The 18079-nt window shown below is 41.4% G+C and overlaps 1 protein-coding gene across 1 annotated transcript in view; it reads right to left on the reverse strand.

Annotated features, from left to right (window-relative positions):
- RPS6KA3 (ribosomal protein S6 kinase A3) overlaps positions 1–15562 on the reverse strand; it is a 114197-nt gene extending 98635 nt beyond the window's left edge. The window contains exon 1 of the mRNA XM_017540673.2: positions 15114–15562. Within this exon, the coding sequence (XP_017396162.2) occupies positions 15114–15182 (69 nt within the window). The 5' untranslated portion in view covers positions 15183–15562. The remainder of the gene's footprint in view (positions 1–15113) is intronic.
- Positions 15563–18079: the final 2517 nt, after the last annotated feature.

The following is an 18079-nucleotide window of genomic DNA, read 5'->3' on the forward strand; positions in this document are numbered from 1 at the left end:
AAAAAAACCTACTCATTTCCAAAAGTTTGATTTTGATTGTGTCTAGGAGTGGATTACTTTGGGTTTATCTCATTTGGGATTCAGTTAGCTTCCTGAATTTGAACAATACGTCTTTTGCAAAATTTGGGGAAATTTCAGCCATTATTTCTTCAGGTCCACTTTCTCTCTTCCCTTTCTGGGACTCTGACGACATAAACGTTAAATCTTTTGTTAATGTTCACCAGGCCTTTGAGGCTCTGTTCATTTTCCAGTTTACTTTTTCTCTATTGTTCATTTTTATTGCTTTATCTTCGGGGTTATTCTTTCCTGTCATCTCCATTCTATCTAGCCCATGTAGTAAGTTTATTTCAGTTATTGTATTATTTGGTTCTTCCTTATATCTTCCATTTCTTTTCTGAGACTAATTTTTCATTTGTTTCAGTGTGTTTGTGATTGCTCACTGAGGCATTTTTGTGATGGCTGCTTTAAAATTCTGGCCTGATAATTACAACATCTGAATTATCACAGTGCTGCTGTCTGTTGACTGTCTTTTCTCATTTGTGTTGCAATTTTCCTGGTTTTTGGTATAAGTGATTTGTGACTGTCTAATGGATATTTTTGGAGATTATAAGACTCTTTCCTATTTAATCTTGTTTTTTTTCTGAAGCAGGCAGTCTTCCTTTTGAGGCGGAGCGTGAGGAGAGGGTGAGTGTGTATGTTCAGCTTCCTCCTGGGCTCCACCAACATCACCCAGGCAAAAGTGGAGCAATGACTCACACTGCTTTGTTGCAGATGGGTGTAAGTTCAGCTCCGCTCTTAGTCCCAATGAAAGTGGGGCACCAACCTGTATCACCTCATTGCCTCTGAGTAGGGGTGTAAGCTCATATCCCTGCTGGGCCCCACTGATGACAGGGAGGAGGAAAGCAGAGGGCTGACTCATATTTCTTTGTTGCTGCACTAAAAAGTCAAAAGCTCAGCTCCCCAAGGGACCCAGCTAACAACAGGGGAGGGTAGAGGAGGAAGCAGAATGCCAACTAGCCCTGGCACCCCCAGATGGAAGTGAAGGCTCAGTTCTCCACTGGGCCCCACTGACATTAGTGGAGATAAGCAGTGTTGAGAATCCTACCTCCAACTATGTTGTTCTGCCTTGTTGACGTCGGGTGAGGGTAGAGTATGGATTAGCTCTGGCTCATGCCACCTTATTAAGTAACATTGCTCCTGGGTTGGGGTGGAGGCTCAATCTGCTGCTAGACCCCACTGCTGCTAGACACCACCCTGGCAAGAGCACAACTTCCTTCTGCTTGAAGAGAAATGAGAGAAAAAGCTTCCTGCCTGGTCTGCCAAAACCACCCAGCAGGTGGAACCAAAGTGCTGTCTGCTTTTGCTGGGCAAAGAAATAGGTGCTTAGGTCTCTGATCTCCCCAGCCCACACCACTGGGTTGGGGAGTAAAAGCACTGTTATTTGCTTCTTTGGGGTGGGGTGGGGTTTTTCTGAAGGTGTTTGGACAGGGTAGGTTGAGTATTGTAAAAAAGGTTTAGTCTTATTTGGCTACCTTTCCCTCAGTTGTCTGTCTAAAGAAAACAGGCTTTTCTCAGAGCTCTTTTTGTCTGTGCCTGTTGGCAGTTCTAGTTTAGAGGCTTTCATAGCACCCTGCTGAGGATATACGGGAGGCAATAGGAAGAATACAAATAGTGAGTTCCCTGGATTTTCTTGAGTCCCAAGGTCTACAGATTGTTTGCCTTCTTTTTCCACTTTTAGAGTGTTCCTGTGTGTGTCTGTTGTGTTATGTCTAAGGTGTTTTAGCTGTAAGGGAGGATCAAGGAGGAATAGGGGTTTGTTATCTTGGCAGAACCAGAAGTGTCCTCCAAGTGATTAATTTTTATGTTGAAAATAACATTTATTTTCTAGTTTTCCACTTTATGGTTCAAAATGTACTATGGAAAACTGCTGTACGTTATAGGTCATAATTTCCTCCTGAAGATCCAATTACATCTGCTTATATTATTCTTTACTAGTTTACCTCGTTTCATGCTATTAAACTTCCTGTCCACCCCAGTACTTTTAGATTTTAATGTTCCAAAGGAAAAAATTCCATTTAATTCATTTTCACCTAGTATTATACTATACATACTCAGAAGAACGGGGGTGGGGGACAGGAGATAGCTTTAAAACTCATTTATGAGCCCCCCCCTTTTTTTTATTAATCCAAGGCAAAACTTATTTTTAATTTGCCGATGACATTTCTCTAAGGATTACTTAATGTGAACATCTTTTTTTTTTTTTTTGAGATGGAGTCGTGCTCTGTTGCCAGGCTGGGGTGCAGTAGTGCAATCTCAGCTCACCGCAACCTCCGCCTCCCAGATTCAAGTGATTCTCTTGTCTCAGACTCCTGAGTAGCTGGGACTGCAGGTGCGCGCCACCATGCCCAGCTAATTTTTGTACTTTTAGTAAAGATGGGGTTTCACCATGTTGGCCAGGATGGTCTCGATACCTTGACCTTGTGATCCACCCACCTTGCCCTCCCAAAGTGCTGAGATTACAGGCATGAGTCACAGCACCTGACCCAGAACATCCATTTTGATAGCTATTACTCTTGAATTATACCAATAGCTAGCAGGAACTTGAAGGAAGGGAGGCAAATAAGGTTTTGTTTTATTTGCATTTTTACTTCTTCAAATAACATACTTGTATATGTTACTTCACTTGAGGTGGATTCCTGAATTCATTTATCTGTTGACTTATATTTAATTTCAGAGATTCTAGGCCTATTGTTTTTCTATTAAGATAAATAATTAATGTTAAATTAACTCCTGTACTTTTGCTTTAAATAAGAAACCATAGAATAGTTTAGGCTGAGGAGAGTCTAAGGAAAAATATCACCTCCCCAATCTTTTATTTCTGGAACTTTCTTTCTTTTTTTTTTTTTTTTAAGTTATAGAACCAATATTTAACTCTTTGTTGTATTCCTCTAGGAATTCCTCTCTGGCTGAGAGACAGGGTGCCCTAGGTGAGAGGTATCCTAAGGTACTTTCATAGAACCTAGAGCTCTATTAACTGAGGTGGAAAACCACTATTTTAGGAAAAGCTTTGTATTTATCAAATCTAAAAACAAAGAAAATATCTTAAAAGCACATATTGAAACTAACTTTTTTGAGAAGAAATACGTATACAACACAAGGCACTTCTATATCAGCATTAGAGCAAAGCCCATTTAAGTTCCTAAAACAGTAACAAAATAAGCACAAGAATTATGTATACAAATGGACAAGCGGCACATGAAAAGATCCTTAACATCATTAGTCATTAGAGAAATGCAAATCAAAACCACAATGAGATAACACTTCACACCCACTAGGATGGTTATAGTAAAAAAGACAATAATAAGTGCTGGCAAGGACGTGCAAAAGCTGGAACTCTCATACACTGCTGATGGGAATGTAAAATGGTGCAGGCCAGTTGGAAAAGTTTGGCAGTACCTCAAAGAGCTAAACATAGACTTACCATATGACTCAGCAATTCTACTCCTAGGTATGTATCCAAGAAAACTGGAAACATATGTTCACATAGAAACTTAATACAAATGTTCACAGCAGCATTATTCATGATAGCCAAAAAGTAGAAACAATTTCCAATGTCTATCAACTGATAAATGGATAAACAAACTGTGGTGTATCCATACAAAATAGGTTATTCAGCCATACAAAAGAATAAAGTCTTGATACATGCTATAACATGTATAAACCTTGAAACATGTATGAACCTTAAAAACAAACACAAATGCCACATACTGTATGATTCCATTAATATGAATTGTCCAGAATAGGTGAATCTAGAGACAGAAAGTAGATTAGTGATTGCTAGGGGCTGGGGGAATGGAGGAAATGGGGAGTGACTGCTAATGAGTATGAAATTTCTTTTTAGGGTGAAGAAAATGTTCTAAGTAATAGATAGTATTGATGGTTGCACAACCTTGTGAATATAGTAAAAGCCACTGAATTATATACTTTACAAGGCTGAATTTTATAGTATGTAAATATCTCAATTAAAAAAGAAATTAGGCTGGGCATGGTGGGTCACACTTGTAATCCCAGCATTTTGTGAGGGTGAGACGGCTGGATCACCTGAGGCCAGAAGTTTGAGACGAGCCTGGTCAACATGACGCAACCCTGTCTCTATTAAAAATACAAAAAATTGGCTGGGGGTGGTGGTGGGTGCCTGTAATCCCAGCTACTTGGGAGCCTGAGGCAGGAGAATCGCTTGAACCCAGGACGCAGGGGCTACAAGTGGCTGAGATCGCACCACTGTGCACTCCAGCCTGGGCAACAAGAGCGAAACTCCATCGCAAAAAAAAAAAAAAAAAAAAAGGAATTGGGCCGGACGCAGTGGCTCACACCTTTAATCCCAGCACTTTGGGAGGCTGGGGCGGGTGGATCACCTGAGGTAAGGAGTTCAAGACCAGCCTGGCCAACATGGTGAAACCCTATCTCTACCCAAAATACAAAAATCAGCCAGGCCTGATGGCAGGCGCCTGTAGTCCCAGCTACTAGGGAGGCCGAGGCAGGAGAATCACTTGAACTCAGAAGGCAGAGGTTACAGTGAGCCCAGATCACACCACTGCACTCCAGCCTGGGTGACAGAGTGAGAAGCTGTCTCAAAAACAAACAAACAACGAGAAAAAAACAAAAAACAAAAAAAGGAATTAATTAGGACTATTCAACTTGACAGTCTAAGAAAAAAGCAATGATTGTATAACTTTCCTTTTAAATTTCCTTTTCTTATACTATAGCAAGATAATTGTTAACCTTTTTGGGTTGAGCCAAATTCTGTTTTCTGGCACTTTGAGGGAACATCAAGTAGATTTTTCCGAAAAGAGGATGAAAAGATAGAGAGGTAATGATTTAATAAGCTGCAATCAAAGAACAGAACACATTTACTCAGGCATACACCTAGGGGCTTCTGTAAGGACAGCTGTTAAGTAATATCCAGGCAGATCCCCTTTATCCCAAATACGGCAATTTTTATTTCAAACATTAGACATTTTATTTTATTTATAAGACAGCTGCTTAGAAATCTCAAAGAGTCTTCCTATCCAATGTCATAAATGCTGTTTTTCAGGCCAACTCACAAAAGCCTATTTAACCCACTGTATTTGGAAACTAATACCAACTTCGCTCAGTTTACTAACTTTTCTAACTACCTATTGACTACTTAAGCATTGTCTCTATTACGAACAGCATTCCTAGTTCATGCCAGGATCACATCATCTCTACAGGCCTCCTTGGTAAGAATAAGGCTTTGTGCTACATACATACAAATATTTATATATATGAGAAGTCATCTATCTCTCTAGGTTATCCTGTGCATCTCCACAATACCTACTCATGTAAACTATCTGGATCCTTTTCCCTTGTAGCAGATTTCATCTAGACTGGGTTACTCACCTGGATGTTCTCAACTCAAATGGGGCTGTGTAGTGAAAAGTCAATAGAATTTGCAACCTGAGACTTGGGTTTGAATTCTGCCTCCTCCAGTTAGTAGCTGTGCAACCATAAGCACATTACTTAACCCTTCTAGGCTTCAGTTTCCTCATCTCTAAGTTGAGGATAATTATGTATACTTCACTCAAGCTGATATACACAAAGTGACTTGTTAAGGGGAGCATTCAATACATGTGAGCTGCCTTCCATCTTCACTTGGGAAAGAAACAGCAGTGATCTCAACATACCCCTCACCCTTTGTTTGTAGGCAGGAACATTCTAAAGTTGTTTTTGTAAACTAAGGACTGTATTTTCCACACTTGTAAACTAAGGCTAAGACAAGGCTGTATATTATTTTGGATTTGAGTACTCTGCCACCGCAAATGAGTTAAAATTAGTGGAGGGTACAGAAAAAGTAATATTTGAACTTTTATGCACTGTGGCTCTTTCAGAATTTGTACTTAAGATAGTTTTGATAAAATTAAAAAACTGTATTGGTATGTTGTGGATGGCAAAATAAATTTTAGTGAAGTGAATGTGTTGCACACCCTAGCTCTGACTTTGTTAATGTATCACCTGGAGCAGGTCTGCCTGAACAGGTCTCAATTTTCTTATATAAATAGGGTAGGGCTAAATTGTTTTCTGCTCTAAAATTCTATGCTAAAAAAATTTAAATACTTTCATGTTTCAAGATGTACCAATCCACTTTTTCGGTTTTAACTAGCACAGTACAGTGAACACAACACAGTATTTAAACAAATTACCATACAGTAATTTATTCATCCAATAATATAGAAAATAATTATATATTTTTCTACCCAGAGACATTATTCTTACTGTTTATATCTCTGTCTGTAAGCTTGGTACACAAGACGAAACTTATAATTACAACATTTTTTGATATTTAAATTTCCCCTAATGCTTCAGTGCTATGACTTGAATTAGATATCACAGTAAAACTATTTAAAGTTGTAGGAAAAGCAGAATGGTGATTTGTGGGGTATGTACCATATTAGGGGGTTTATCAGAATCTTCAGGGTAGAAAAGGACAAAACAAACCTGATTAAACATAATTTGAAAAAGCATGTTAAATATTTGTTTTGAGAAAAGCTTTAGCCTATTAATTTCAAGATAAAAATCATATAAAGTAGGAACGAAAAAACACTGGTGTAAAAAATTGATTCAATTTGTACTCATCCTATAATCTAGAACTATACTGTTCAACATGGTAGCCAATAGCCACTGGTAACTATTAGTTAAAATTCAAAAATTCAGTTCCACACTAGTCACATTTCAAGTGCTCAAAAGCCACATATGGGTAGCAGCTACTGTACTGAACGGTGCTGATCTAGAAATTTTTTTGTTATTTTAAGTAAATCTTTATTATATTATTTTCAGGTAGATGTCTCTGGTCCTAAATGTGAAGAACTGAAATAACATTCTAGGTAGCTGAGGTTTTTGCTATAGGTTTTACAAGATTTCTGGAGTGAAGATTTATCCCAAACTACTGCACTTGAAATGCATTTCAGTCTATTAATGTCAAAATGATCTTTTGCTTCAGGCTATCATTTGACATCTGCTTCTAACACATATCAAATGACTGAACCAAGTTTCCTATAACAAGCTTTGTTGGCCAAAGAATTAGAGCCAAGCTCACAGAAATCTAGATGACCAGGTCAGATTTGAAGATGAGATCATCATCATATGTAAGATTATAAAAATCAATTTATATGGTGGACAAAACAAAACTAGTTTTTAAGGTATGTAAGAGACCACAGATATACTAGCTAAAATGGGAAAATTTGATTTAACCTATGCTATGGTTGGAAATCTATTATGACAAGAAATCTAAAAGTGCTTTTAGATTTACACCTAAGTGTACAGTAACAAATATTTAGGGAACTAGCACATTTTATGAGAACAGAAAAGGACTCACAATGTGGAGACCTGACTCCAGGCGGGGTAGTAGGCAAGATTTCCATTTTATAGCTGCCTGTTTTTTAGTTCATTTATGTTCTACTTTCTAGCTGACAACTTCAAGAGAGGAAGGTAAATATGCCGGGGACGTAATGCCAGCAATTGAGCCATTCTGTTATGGTATGTAAAACATAAAACCACTATTCATTGTTCAATAATATGCCCAGCAGATATCCCTGACCCCAGAGGTATTTGTACGTGATGAGCAGAGACCAGAAAAAGGGTGAAGATGCTATTTTATATTATCTGAAAACTGTGACTTTTTTATATTACTAACCCTAGCTCTATTCTCTAGTAAGTGAAAATGAGAAGCAATTAATTTAAATAGGAAAATGGGAAAGAAAAGCAGATTAAATGGTAGTATAAAGTGGCATATAGTAGGAAAAGTTTTAAACTACAAATATTAGACATAAGTTACAGAAACAGTCAATGTACAGGCCATTTAGTAGGGGCAATTCGTTTGATATTAAAGTAGAATACGACCATTAATTTTCAGAACATCAAATCAAAAGTGTAAATTATTTTTAATTTTTATTTAAATTTAAATTTATATTCACTATTAAGGTGGAACATTTTTATACAATTTAATTTAGAAAGATTTCAATTCAAAATGAAACAAAACTCTTGACAGTTAAAGAAAACACTTCAATATAGTCAATTAAACATAACAGCTCATTTCCAGGCGATACTGGATCACATTACTGTAGTTATCAGACTTTCCAAAACTGTGTTCTGCAAAGCACTTTGTGTCCACTGAGACTTCAATAGGTGGTTTACAAAAAAGGGGTTCTGACATCAAGTCTCAAATGCTGTGGGCCCTATCCATTTTGCAGATTCACTGTATACAACATCTTAAAAGTTCTAAGTTACACAGTAAAGACAGGTTAAATCTTGTTTAATGCCACATTTCCCAGAGTTACTTGATTATGCCATACTTCCTTGTTTTTTGGAGGGGAGTGATTCTTGAGGCATGGATATACCTTTTAACATCACATCTCCAGGGACTTTTTTGCTTGAAAAATACTATACTATTTAGAGTTCTGTAAGTACCAACAGCATATTACAGACAAAATCTAAAGGATTACATTTCTAGACAGGAAAACCCAGTTACCCTATGGCATTTCCAAATAACCAAAACAAATGTGTTTATAGTAATGGGGACGGAGGTGTGACATTAATTTCTTCCCCTAAAAATTAAATTAATGGAATGGATTCATCCTAAAATATAAAAAGGTATGCACATTTTGTGTTGGTATGTTTTAGAAAGAAAGTTAAAATTCTACCTACTGATGCTATAAACTGACTTTAACTATTTCTTCAGGGACATATTACCTTCAAGAGGTAGACATCCAGGATATACTACATTTTACGGATTAAAAGATACAATCAAGTATCAGGTACACTATTATTTTATATATTGTTAAGGAAAAAACATGCTGGTAAATAAACTGACATGCCATGGACTGTGAGACATCTTCCAATTTGAGCAATATTAAAATGTGAACAAACTTTCCTTCTTCCACATATTCTTCACAATGTTCTGTTTTTTCCCTTTAAAGATAATATTGAGGAAGGGATAAATGCAAAAAGGACAAGATTCAAGAGATTTCTGTTCACCTTGCCCTTTCAATTACATTCAGATATCACAATGACTATTTAAACCGATCGATCAAATAAATCACTTTTAATTGCTTTGCTGGATTCTAAAAAATTACCCTAGAGGAAAAACAAAGAACTCAGACAGTTCTTTAAGGGAGATGATCTGTTGTAACTGTTGCTTATTAAAACCTTAAACCATGTATTGAACCAAGTACATTACATATAGTATCATTTCATTTAATTCTCACCAAAACTCTATGACGTGGACATTATTTTCATCACTATTTTACAAATTAGGATGTTGAAGTATAGAGATATTAAATATAATTTGCATAAGGTTACAAAGTTATTAAGTGGCAGAGCCAGGAGTCAAACACAGGTCTTTATGGCTCCAGAGCTTGTGTTCTTTAACACTTTGCTATTAATCCAACTAATCCCACAAAGTTCCTTCTAACTTTTAAGAGTAAGCAAAAGCCAAAATACTTAAGTAGTAGTAACTAATGTATTTGCTTAAAACAGGCCACATGACAGAAAGACAAATATTGCATGTTTTCACTAACATGGGGGAGCTCATAGGTAGGGAGTAGAACGGGAGTTACTAGAGGATAGGGTGAGTGTGGGGGTTACAGAGGGGGTGCGGGTGAAGAAAGGTTGGTTAATAGGTACAATACAAACATACAGTTGGATAGAAGGAATAAGTTCTAATAATGGATAGTAGAGTAGAATAGGATGACTATAGTTAATAACAATGTATTATATATTTCAGAATATTTCAGAATAGCTAGAAGAAAGGACTTGAAATGTTCCCAACACATAGAAATGATTAATGGATACCCCAAATACCCTGATGTGATCATTACACATTCTATGCATGGAACAAAATATTGCATGTACCCCATAAGAACATACAAATATTACTTATCAATTAAAAAGTAAAAATTTTGGTGTGCCAAAGTTTATCTTTTAACAGTTTGTTTAGCCAAAAAGACAGCTTCCTCCTATGTTTCTGTACATTAGGGATTAATAATATTGGCTTTTAAATTGCACAACTTGATAAACTGTCAAAAATAAATAGGCCAAATGTATGAAATAATCATTATGTGCTATATGGATACATTTTATCCTGAACCTGTTTTATAAAATACAGCCACACACACACACAATATATCTGTGCTTGTTTTGTTAAATCGTGACGAACTTTAATGATTAAATATGGTAGTTTTTACTGAATGATTAAATAGGGTAGTTTTCCTTTGGTTTAATGCTTTTTGGTGTTAAAATGATAAACCAGAATATCTGAAATCTAGTATCTTCAGGTTAATGATACAGGTCACTGTATTAATTCCAAAAGAACACAGTGACGGAGTGGGGTGGAAAAAAAGACAATGAATGCTAGGTATTACAATTTAGATACTTTTTTTTTCTATTTATGTGAACAGGGGAATGGATGTGTAATATATGTACTTGCACAGCTGCATTCCAATGCTTTAAAATGTGTTATCCAGCAAAGCACATAAACAACAGAGCATTATCACACTCGGGAATTACCAGTGAGACCACCAACATGTCAGTGTGTCATTCATCATAATCTGAACTGCTGGGCCTAAATCACCCATTCTGTAATGGGTCAACCCATTCTGCACTGGGTCAACCAGGCAACTGTGACCTTGGGTACATCATTCACAGCCTGGCAGACCACATGTCCCTGAAAACGGAACTGGAGCAAATCTTGTTAATTATCACAATGGTATGAATTTCTTAGTAATAAACATCTTTAAAAACTTTAGGACAATTCTTCTGGAATTCAAACTTCTAGATAAGTGATCTATATTTTTGATCATTCTATAATTTAGCAAATGTCAAGTCCTTGGTCAGGAGTGCACAGTCCAATTATGCCATCCTTCTTATTAAAAATAAGATATACTTATTGTGTTTTCCAGAAATGCACACTAAAGAGAAGACAAGGTCTGCCTATACTTGTTTCTGTAATTAAAGTTTTATCTTATTAATAAAATTTAAATGCATCCAGGAAGTTTCACATTTTGAATCTGCCCCATTACTACAGGATCAAGCTGCCAAAATAAAGCAAAGATTTCTAGATTTTAAAAAACTGACATCCTCTACCATAATCACTGAAAACAATGAAGTGTTCAGTAATGTGTCACAGTTACTTGACAGTTGACATGTAACAATACCTGTCCTCTCCTCAGATCTTCACTTAGGGGAAAGAAAAAAACCTGAAAGGTGGTAAAAATAAAACAGGAAAAGGAAAAGAAACAATAAAACATTTTTTTCAAAATCAATGATTATACTTTAATAGAACATTTTCCCTATTGATAAAATATAAGAAATACATATATATTGACAAAGTAGAAATACTATAAAATCTATGTACTATACTGTAGAATACTATATAATCTTTGAGGTTAAAAATAGCTGCACATTCACTAAACATGATCTCCCACACAAAAGCCTCATTTTCTATAATAAAATACTTATATAGTTGATATTTTTCGATATTTTTCAGTGTATCATGGGTACCTGTTATTTAAAGGTAGCTATTTTCACACAACACATTGTATAATACACATTGTATATAACACATTTCTATAAAACAAAAATAACCTCCATAATTTTATTATTTTGAAAACTTCATATTTAGATTTACTATCATTTATACCTACTCTATTGCAACGAAGAATAAAGTATTACTCTAGGTCAGGCTTATGATTCAGTAAATGCTGTATCTGGCAGCAGTGGCAAGGAATTTGTAGAACAGAAGAGCTATAGTTCCTACCTATTCATCCTCTAAACAGTCAAATATTCCAAAGCATATTAGTATTTTTAAGTAACTCACTAAAGAGTTCACCTAGACCAGTTAGGAAGCTAGTTTGTTTTTTATCTTGTACCAACCCTTACTTTGCTTACATAGTACTTCCTTTATTATCTTAAATTTGCTTCTTTAAACATTTGGCCTAGTTCTAGCCTATCATGCTCTGACCCACGTTTGAGTTTAACCACAAGGGTTTTTTTGTTTTGAACACCATGAGATTCGTGTGAGGTCTTAAAGCAAGAAGGCCAGTGTAAAGGAACTAAAGAAACTACCCGTGTTGTTACTGAGGCACTGAGGTCTTTTTAAATTGTACATATTTTAATGAGATTAAAACGATTAAAAAAAAAACAGACATAAGATTCATAATCATTCTATTCTTGACTTTCATGATTCATTCAGCAGATATTTATTAAGTCTACAATATATAAGTGCCAGGCATTGTGTTAAATGCTGAGGATTCAAAGGCGCGCGGGGGGGGGGGGGGGGGGGGGGGGGGGGGGGGCGGAGTCTGCTTTCAAGAATTCACAGTGTACTAGGGATGAGACCATAAATATAAACTCCTACACAGACAAATCCTGAAATCTTTTAACCTGGAGAGAAATATTTTGATGTATTTACTCAAGTAAATGATTCTTTAAAAAAAAACGATGTTACTCTGGTAAAATACAATTATTATCTGATAGGAACCTACCGGGGAGGAAACAGCATAATAGTGAAAATATTAGACCTCTGAGTGGACTTTTTCAACCTTTCCGTCACTGTCTTCTATATTTCCAAATTGTATCAGAAGCAATTTACTTGAAATAGCTGAACAAGCAAAGGAAACTAAATATCTAAAAGCAATTTGTTAGAATTTAGTTTTAATAAATCTTGGCAACATTGGCTCTGTTTGACATATTTTACGCCAGAATAGCAAAATTCTTTGAACATAGCAAATTGTGGAATCCTATCTGTCAAGTTCTGGAAAACATGATAGTAACTGAAATAATAAGGCTTCACCAAATGAGACCTCTTATAATACTCTATTTGTTTCTGGAAAATACATGACCTCTAACTACTGGCTTATTTATACCCTGAATTTTTCCACAAAAGATTTGAAGCAGCTACACTGATATAAAATGAAACACATGAATTGTATCCACCTGGCTCTGAATTATGGCTCTGCCATTTACTATTTATAATCTTTGTGCCTTTTAACTTCTGAGATTTGGTTTCCTAATCTATAACAATGGGGACCATAACCCTACCCTGCTGGGTCATAGGAAGGATAAAACGAAACAGTAACATAGCACAGTACCTGGCATATAGTTTGTGCTAAATAAACATCAGTTTTGTGCTTCCTTATCCAAATGCATTCCTTGTAGAAAAAAGATAAGGTGGAATTTTAAATGATATTGTTTTCCTACACATTGATACATGCCAAGCAGAAATGTGGACTGATCTTGAGTTGCAATTGTTAATGTTTGTATCTAAAAATCAGGCTCAGAGCAAATTTAATTTCTTTCCACAAGTTCAGTGCTTTGAGAACATGTTATGAATCTTTCAGCTGTATTATTTAACGCAAAAAATTTTCTGGGGAAAAATATGAAAAGAGCCCTTGCACACTGTCTTTCACACTATCCATTAAAAGGATGATTAAACATCATAAATTTGGCTTTTTAATAAAAGATTTATAGTATTAGTCTGGTCAACAATTTTAAATAAAGTTCTTGTAATTCTGCCAGTCTTAAAAACATGATTTCCTTTCTTTCTTTCCTTTTCTTTCAACATATATCAATGTATTCTCCATTGAAGAGCAGCATTTAGTTCAGGTTTTACAAATATGATCCAAGTAGCAAAATACTAAGCACCAATCATAAGCACTATTACAACTCTTCGTGCGTTAAGAAGAAGCAAACATTTTTATACAACAGTGGAGGTGACTGGGGGGAAAAAAAGTGAAAAGCGATTTGAACTGATTCCCGCCCTCTCCATTATACCCGAGAATAAAAGTGTCCCGCATCTCAGATCAAACTGAGCCCCGGTTTTACTGACGTAACCGGTAACCCTATCTACCTCTCACACTGCGGAGGCCGGCAGGGCAGCGGCTGCCGCCAAGCACACCACTCATCAGAGCCTGCCCCATTCCACCCCCGCGTTTCAGTCATGCTTTCCAGAAATGGGGTCACTCACTCAGTAACTATTACACACACGCAGCCTATCATCCTGTAATCCCCCAAAGTCCGCTGCGGGGAGAGAAGGCAGCAAAAAGTCAAGAAGGAAGAATCACAGACGCGCCACCATCAGGAACTGATTTTCCTTCCACTCCGGAGAGGAGCGGTGATACCCTGGAAAGGGTCTTGTCTGGATTATTTTCGCAGACCCCGAGATGCTGTGGGATAGGGGCGGCTGAGAAAAGCTCGGTGCAGTGATGCGCCCTGGGAAATTCTGTTTTGCGCTGTTTGGGCATATTGTTTGGGTTTTGGGCACTCGGGTGGGTGTCTCAGGGACGGTCACCAGATCCCGGGTGAGGAAAACCAGAAAGCCCTTTACGGCGGCCGCTGATCTCCTTGAATATCACCCTCTCACATCCATGGACAGGAAACTCAAGTTAAACTCGAAGGGACGGAGGGCGAGCTCTGCGACCTCAGAAACGGAGGTGGTAGGGGACCTTGGGCTTCCACTTTCTCCTTTGCAGCAGCAGAAACCGCTGCGGCAGACGGGGAAGGGGAGGCAAAACCCTGCACCCCTTACCCGAACCCCCCGCAGGTCGCCGCCCCTGGCCCCGCGCGCCGGTCTCTCCGCAGCAACCCCTCCCTCGGCCGGACTCGAGAGTCCCAGCTCCTCAGTGAATCCGATCCCTACCCCTCCCACAACCCCCAAAGTCGCTAAGGTCGCGGGGAAGCCCCCGACCCGGCTGGGGCAAACTTCCCAACTCCCCGCCAGCCCCCGCTCCGCCTCCCGCTTCCCCCACGCAAAGTTGATTAAAATTGGCTTCTTGCAAAGCCCCAGCGCCCACTCCAAACCCCACGCGCCGCCACACTGGCAGCCCCCGGAGCGAGGGAAGGAGGTGAGGGTGCGGGTGGGAGGAATAGACAGTCAGACTGGCAAAGAGACCCACCCAGACAACCCAAACCAAAACCCTGAACCCGGGGGAAAGACGCGAGCGGGATCAGAACGGGCAGAGTGGCCAGCTCCGGGGAGCGAAGCGAGCCGGCGGGGGCGCGGGGAGGAGGCGCGCCAGCCCCAGCCACCCTGCTGCACTCACCTCAGCGCTGTCGGACGGGCTCTCCACAGCCATCTTCTGCCACGGGTCCGCCAGCTGCGCCAGCGGCATCTTCCCCCCCGGCCCGCCGCCTTCACCGCCTCCTCCCTCCCCGCCCGCCCCGCGGCCGGCCCCGCTCCGTCGCCGCCCGAGCCCCACGGCAGCGGCAGCGGCAGCAGCAGCAGCAGCAGCAGCAGCAGCAGCAGCGGCGGCGGCCCCGCAGAGGGCTCGACGCCGACGCCGACCGCCCGAAAGCCGCGCGCCTGGCCAGAGACGCCCGCGCGCTGAGCGAGAGCCTCGCGCCTCCGCCGGGCACCGGGTCTCGCCCCTTTCTTCCTCTCCTCCTTCCGCCGCCGAGACTACGGCTCCGCCCCCCCCGCCGGTTCCCGCGCCCGCTCCCAGCCGAACAGCGACCGCCGCGCGCTCCCCCACTTCCGCTCACAACATGGCGCCTAAGCGATACCTGTCTCTCAAAGCGAGGCTCGGCTGCCGCCGCCACCGCCGCGCGCACCCAGGGGCTGGGCTAGCGGAGGACACGCCCCTGGCTGCCGCGCTCCGCTCCTCCCTCTTCCCACCCCCCTCCTTCTGCGCCCCAACCTCAGCTTCTGGGCCTCGCCTACTTTCAGGAAGGGCGAGCCCAAGAGATCTGGGGGCGTCGGCGGCAGGCGGGGGAAAGAAATCGGAAAGGCAGCAGGGGCAAAGGCTAGGAGCCTTTCACTGCCAAGGGTCCAAGCAGGTCGTAGGCTACTCGGGAATGAAGGAGAACAGTGGTCCCCTCCCAGCTGCGGAGGGAGGTGGGCAAAGTATTGGGGGCGCAGTCCCGAGCCAAGGACCCGGGGAGGGGTGTGGAGTGTCTTTTCGGCTGGTCTCCTCCGGGGGTGCGTGCGTGCGTGCGGGCGCTCCTAGTCTCTGGGGGCATCCCGTAATGGCCCAAGACCCTCCCTCTCCAGGGTCACATGCTGGGAATTCACCTGCCCCCAACCTCCCCCGACAGAGGCACTGGAGGCTTCGTGCCTGGGAGCTTCCTGGGGGCTCGGCTCCCGGCTTGATTCAAGTCTCTCCAAGTTGACGCTCTCGTGTTAAATTGTGGTTATTTGGTATTCATTCAGCTTTTATTAGTAGCTTCCCTCGCACACCCCCCACCCCCGACCGGCCCAAATTCTCCTCAAGTGCGCAGAGCTCTTGGCCTTCAGCCTAGACCCTCGAACCCCTGCCCCCCCACTTCTGCTACCTAAATCTTCAAGAGGGAGAAAACAGGGATGTTCCTTAAGGCTATCCCTCTCGGCAGAGGTTGGAGAATTATTTAAAAATATCTTGTAGGCAGGAGCGCGGGGTTCCTGCTCCTCTGTTGACTTTAAATAGGAGATTAGATTAAAAAATCAGGCTGGCCGTGGGCGGAGGAGGAGGACAGAAGGAGGGGAGGGGTTCTGACTCCTCCTCCTGCCCAAGATGGGGAAGCCCTAGGTTAAGAAAACCCAGTGCCCCGACGGCGACGGAGCCCCACAGGACGGGGAGAGGTTGTGGGGGAAGGCCTGGGCGTCCGGGGTGCGTCCTAGGAGGACTCGACCCTGTGTTCACTGCGCCAGGAGACGCTGCGCGCTAAGTGCGCCCAGGCAGAAACGTGTAAAAGTCGCAGGGCTGAGTGGAAAGCTACTGCAGCCCCTGGCTAGTCGCCCAGTGAGGGGAAGAGAAAAAGCAAAGGGAAATCTCCGAGCCGGCCTGTCCCTTCAGTCCCTCAGGCCGCGGCCCAGGCATCCCGGTCCTCCCACGCCTAGCGACCACGGCGCGTCCCCTGCTGCGCTCCCAGCGAACGCCTATTAACAGCTTCCTTTCATCCTCCAGGGACCCAGACACCTGGAAAACCCTCGCCTGCCTCCCTAAGCAGGTGTGAGGATGAGATTAGAGCCCCACACCCAGCCGGCCAGGTCTGCGCCGGCGGTGCAAGGTTTCTCGCTGGGCCTGCGAGAGGCAGGTGTTAGGTTCTTTCTGCTGCCTTCGCCAACGCGCCCCTTGACACAGGCTCCAGGCGGGGGAGCCTCGTGGCCATTTCGGGAGGCTCCAACTGTTTAGAGAGCCTGAGAAGACTGCAGGAAGTCCTCGTGGCGAGCCTTCTCCCTAAGCTTTGGACTCAGGGGGACAGCTCAGGATGGGCAACATCTGGGCAGACTCAACCTCGTCTGGGGGAGATGGCGAATAGGGCCACTTGGCTCATGATTTTGTCACTTCCCCCAACATACTATATTCAGGTGCTGCAAATCCAACCTGGGCCCAAACTCAGCTAATTTGACAGCACCTTCTCTGTGTAATTCCCAACGACAAAACGCGATTGCAGAAGTTAGGAGGATAAGGAGTTGTGTACTATTTTGCATTTATGTACAAAATGCTTAATTTATTCATTTACATTGCAGAGTCACATGACCACTCCTTATAGCGAAAAGAAGTTCGTTAATTCGATTGGCTTAAAGTAAATTAGCTCTCCCTACCCTTTGATCAATTATTCTAGTTAACATTCTTGCTTAAGTAAAAACATACATAGTTGAAGAAAGACAGTTATGTGGCTAACACTGTTCAGTGCTAGTTACTCCACGCAAAGAACGAACTGACATTTTAAAGCAAATTGTATGCCGTTTTCAATATCAACTTTTATTCATCTCTGTTGACCTTGAGGACCAGAGGAATAACTTTTAAAACAGAGTTAGCTGATCTGTAAAAGTAATATGAGCGGTTGTCACATTTCATTTAATTAAGCATTAAATGAACTGTTCATAATGGGTTAAAGTGGCCGGGTTCAGTGGCTCCCCTCTGTAATCCCAGCTCTTTGGGAGGCAGAGGTGGGTGGATGACCTGAGCTCAGGAGTTTCAGACTTGCCTGGCCAACATGGTGAAACCCCGTCTCTACTAAAAATACAAAATTAGCCGGGTATGGTGGTGCATGTCTGTACTCCCAGCTACTCCAGAGGCTGAGGCAG

Source organism: Cebus imitator, unplaced genomic scaffold (assembly GCF_001604975.1).
Source record: "Cebus imitator isolate Cc_AM_T3 unplaced genomic scaffold, Cebus_imitator-1.0 Scaffold128, whole genome shotgun sequence".
NCBI lineage: Eukaryota > Metazoa > Chordata > Mammalia > Primates > Cebidae > Cebus > Cebus imitator.